Raw genomic sequence first — 1599 nt, 5'->3', positions numbered from 1 at the left:
GGAGGGCGGGGGGGGGGGGATACGGAAGGAAACCCACAGCTTTTCTGCCTCCCCTGTGGGGCACAGCGCTCGATGTCTGCGAGGGCTCTGGGTTTCCTGGTACCATAAATAACGTTCTGGTTACGTTGACTGGCATCACAGCAACCTAACCTGGCTCCTTTTATTTTTTATGTTCTCTTTATTTAAAGGTAGTGAACGGCCAAGAGGAGCAGATCTTCCCCTAGAGGCACAAATCACCGGAGAGATCTGCTTCTGGTAAAAAATAACTGCTCCTTGTGCTCCCCAATGGGCAGGGGGTGGCTGGGGAGGGGTCTCAGCCTGAAACCCCGGCTGGCCCCGGCACGACTCACTCTCCGGTCACCTCCGAGCTCTGTGTCAGGTTGCTTTTTTTCTGTCAATCCCAGGATGAGCCTCTGTCCAAACACCCTTCTATCCCCTGAGATGGTTTTGAGCTGAACATGCCCACGGTTTTTCAGTGTCCCCCCTAAAACGCCACGAGCCCCTTATTTTAGAGCTGTGCCACCTTTGCCCCATGGCCCGAGGGGCTGGCGGGGGGCTCGCTGCACCCTGCTATTGCAGGACAGCCCTGAAAAAAATTCATTTTTGAGCTTGCAGGCAGCCCCAGCCAGGCAGGGGCCAGCACGGCTGTGCCTCCGCCGTAAAATATTCGCTGCTTGTAAAAGCATCGGCTGCCAGAGGAGCTGAACGCTGGGTTTCTGGCTGCCGCTGCCGGAGCTCGCGGCGGTTTTAAGGTAACGGAAAAACATCCGTGATGGAGATGGCGAGGATTTAATGAGCATCCCCTGCCTGCCTGGGGTAGAAATCTCGAGAAACAGGAAACTCCAGCGTCCTGTTTAGCATCTCAATGTTCAAGTTGGCAGCAGGGACAAAGCAAGGGAGGCCGAGGGACACCGGACACATGCTGGGCACTGGCTGGGCGCCGGAGCGGGGCTGGATGACGTCCCTGGTTTGGGGCAGGGGAATGAGCCTGGCACGGCAGTTCTGGGCAGCGCGGGGCTGCTCGGGGAGAGCCTGTTCTCTGATTTCCTTTCACCTTGTTGCCATCACAGTCTTTCATATAACAGCAAAAGCCAAAGTACAGCTCCGCCGGAGTCCTGCTGCTGCAGGCTGTGCTCTAGAAGGTCCCAGTGTCCCCTAAGCATGGCTCATAGGGCATCCCCTACTCTGGGGATGATGGGGAGGGCACAGGAGGGTACCACTGGCAGCGTGTGACTACCTGCATACCCACCAAGGCTGGCAGGTCACTGCCCCTGTATAAACACAGGATTAAATGCTGGCTGAAATGCCCGGGTCTGCCTCTCCCATCCTCAAGCCCTCCTTCAAACGGCTAGGCTCTAACAGCTCCACGTATGCAACCCGAGCCCATCTTTTGGGGGATTTCAGGGCTGGAAGCAGCTCTCTGCCCAGCCCAACAGTTCACCCACGTGTGTTTGTGCCCACAGCCCGTCCGGAGAGCGTGCCTGGCCCGCCCATGGCTAGCAACAACACTGCTAGCATAGCGCAAGCCCGCAAGCTGGTAGAGCAGCTGAAGATGGAGGCCAACATCGACAGGATAAAGGTAGCGTGGCTCGGGAGTTG

At 57.3% G+C, this 1599-nt stretch overlaps 1 protein-coding gene across 1 annotated transcript in view; it reads left to right on the top strand.

The window, feature by feature from the left end:
- The first annotated feature begins 1472 nt into the window (after nucleotides 1-1472).
- The window catches only part of GNG2 (guanine nucleotide binding protein (G protein), gamma 2), a 1984-nt gene continuing 1857 nt past the window's right edge, over nucleotides 1473-1599 (top strand). The window contains exon 1 of the mRNA XM_009709428.1: nucleotides 1473-1579. Coding sequence (XP_009707730.1) covers nucleotides 1493-1579 — 87 coding nt within the window. The 5' untranslated portion in view covers nucleotides 1473-1492. The remainder of the gene's footprint in view (nucleotides 1580-1599) is intronic.

The sequence above is a fragment of the Cariama cristata genome, unplaced genomic scaffold (genome assembly GCF_000690535.1).
Source record: "Cariama cristata isolate BGI_N322 unplaced genomic scaffold, ASM69053v1 scaffold12621, whole genome shotgun sequence".
NCBI lineage: Eukaryota > Metazoa > Chordata > Aves > Cariamiformes > Cariamidae > Cariama > Cariama cristata.
Note: the sequence above shows the minus strand (reverse complement) of the source record. Positions and strands in the feature narration are given on the sequence as shown.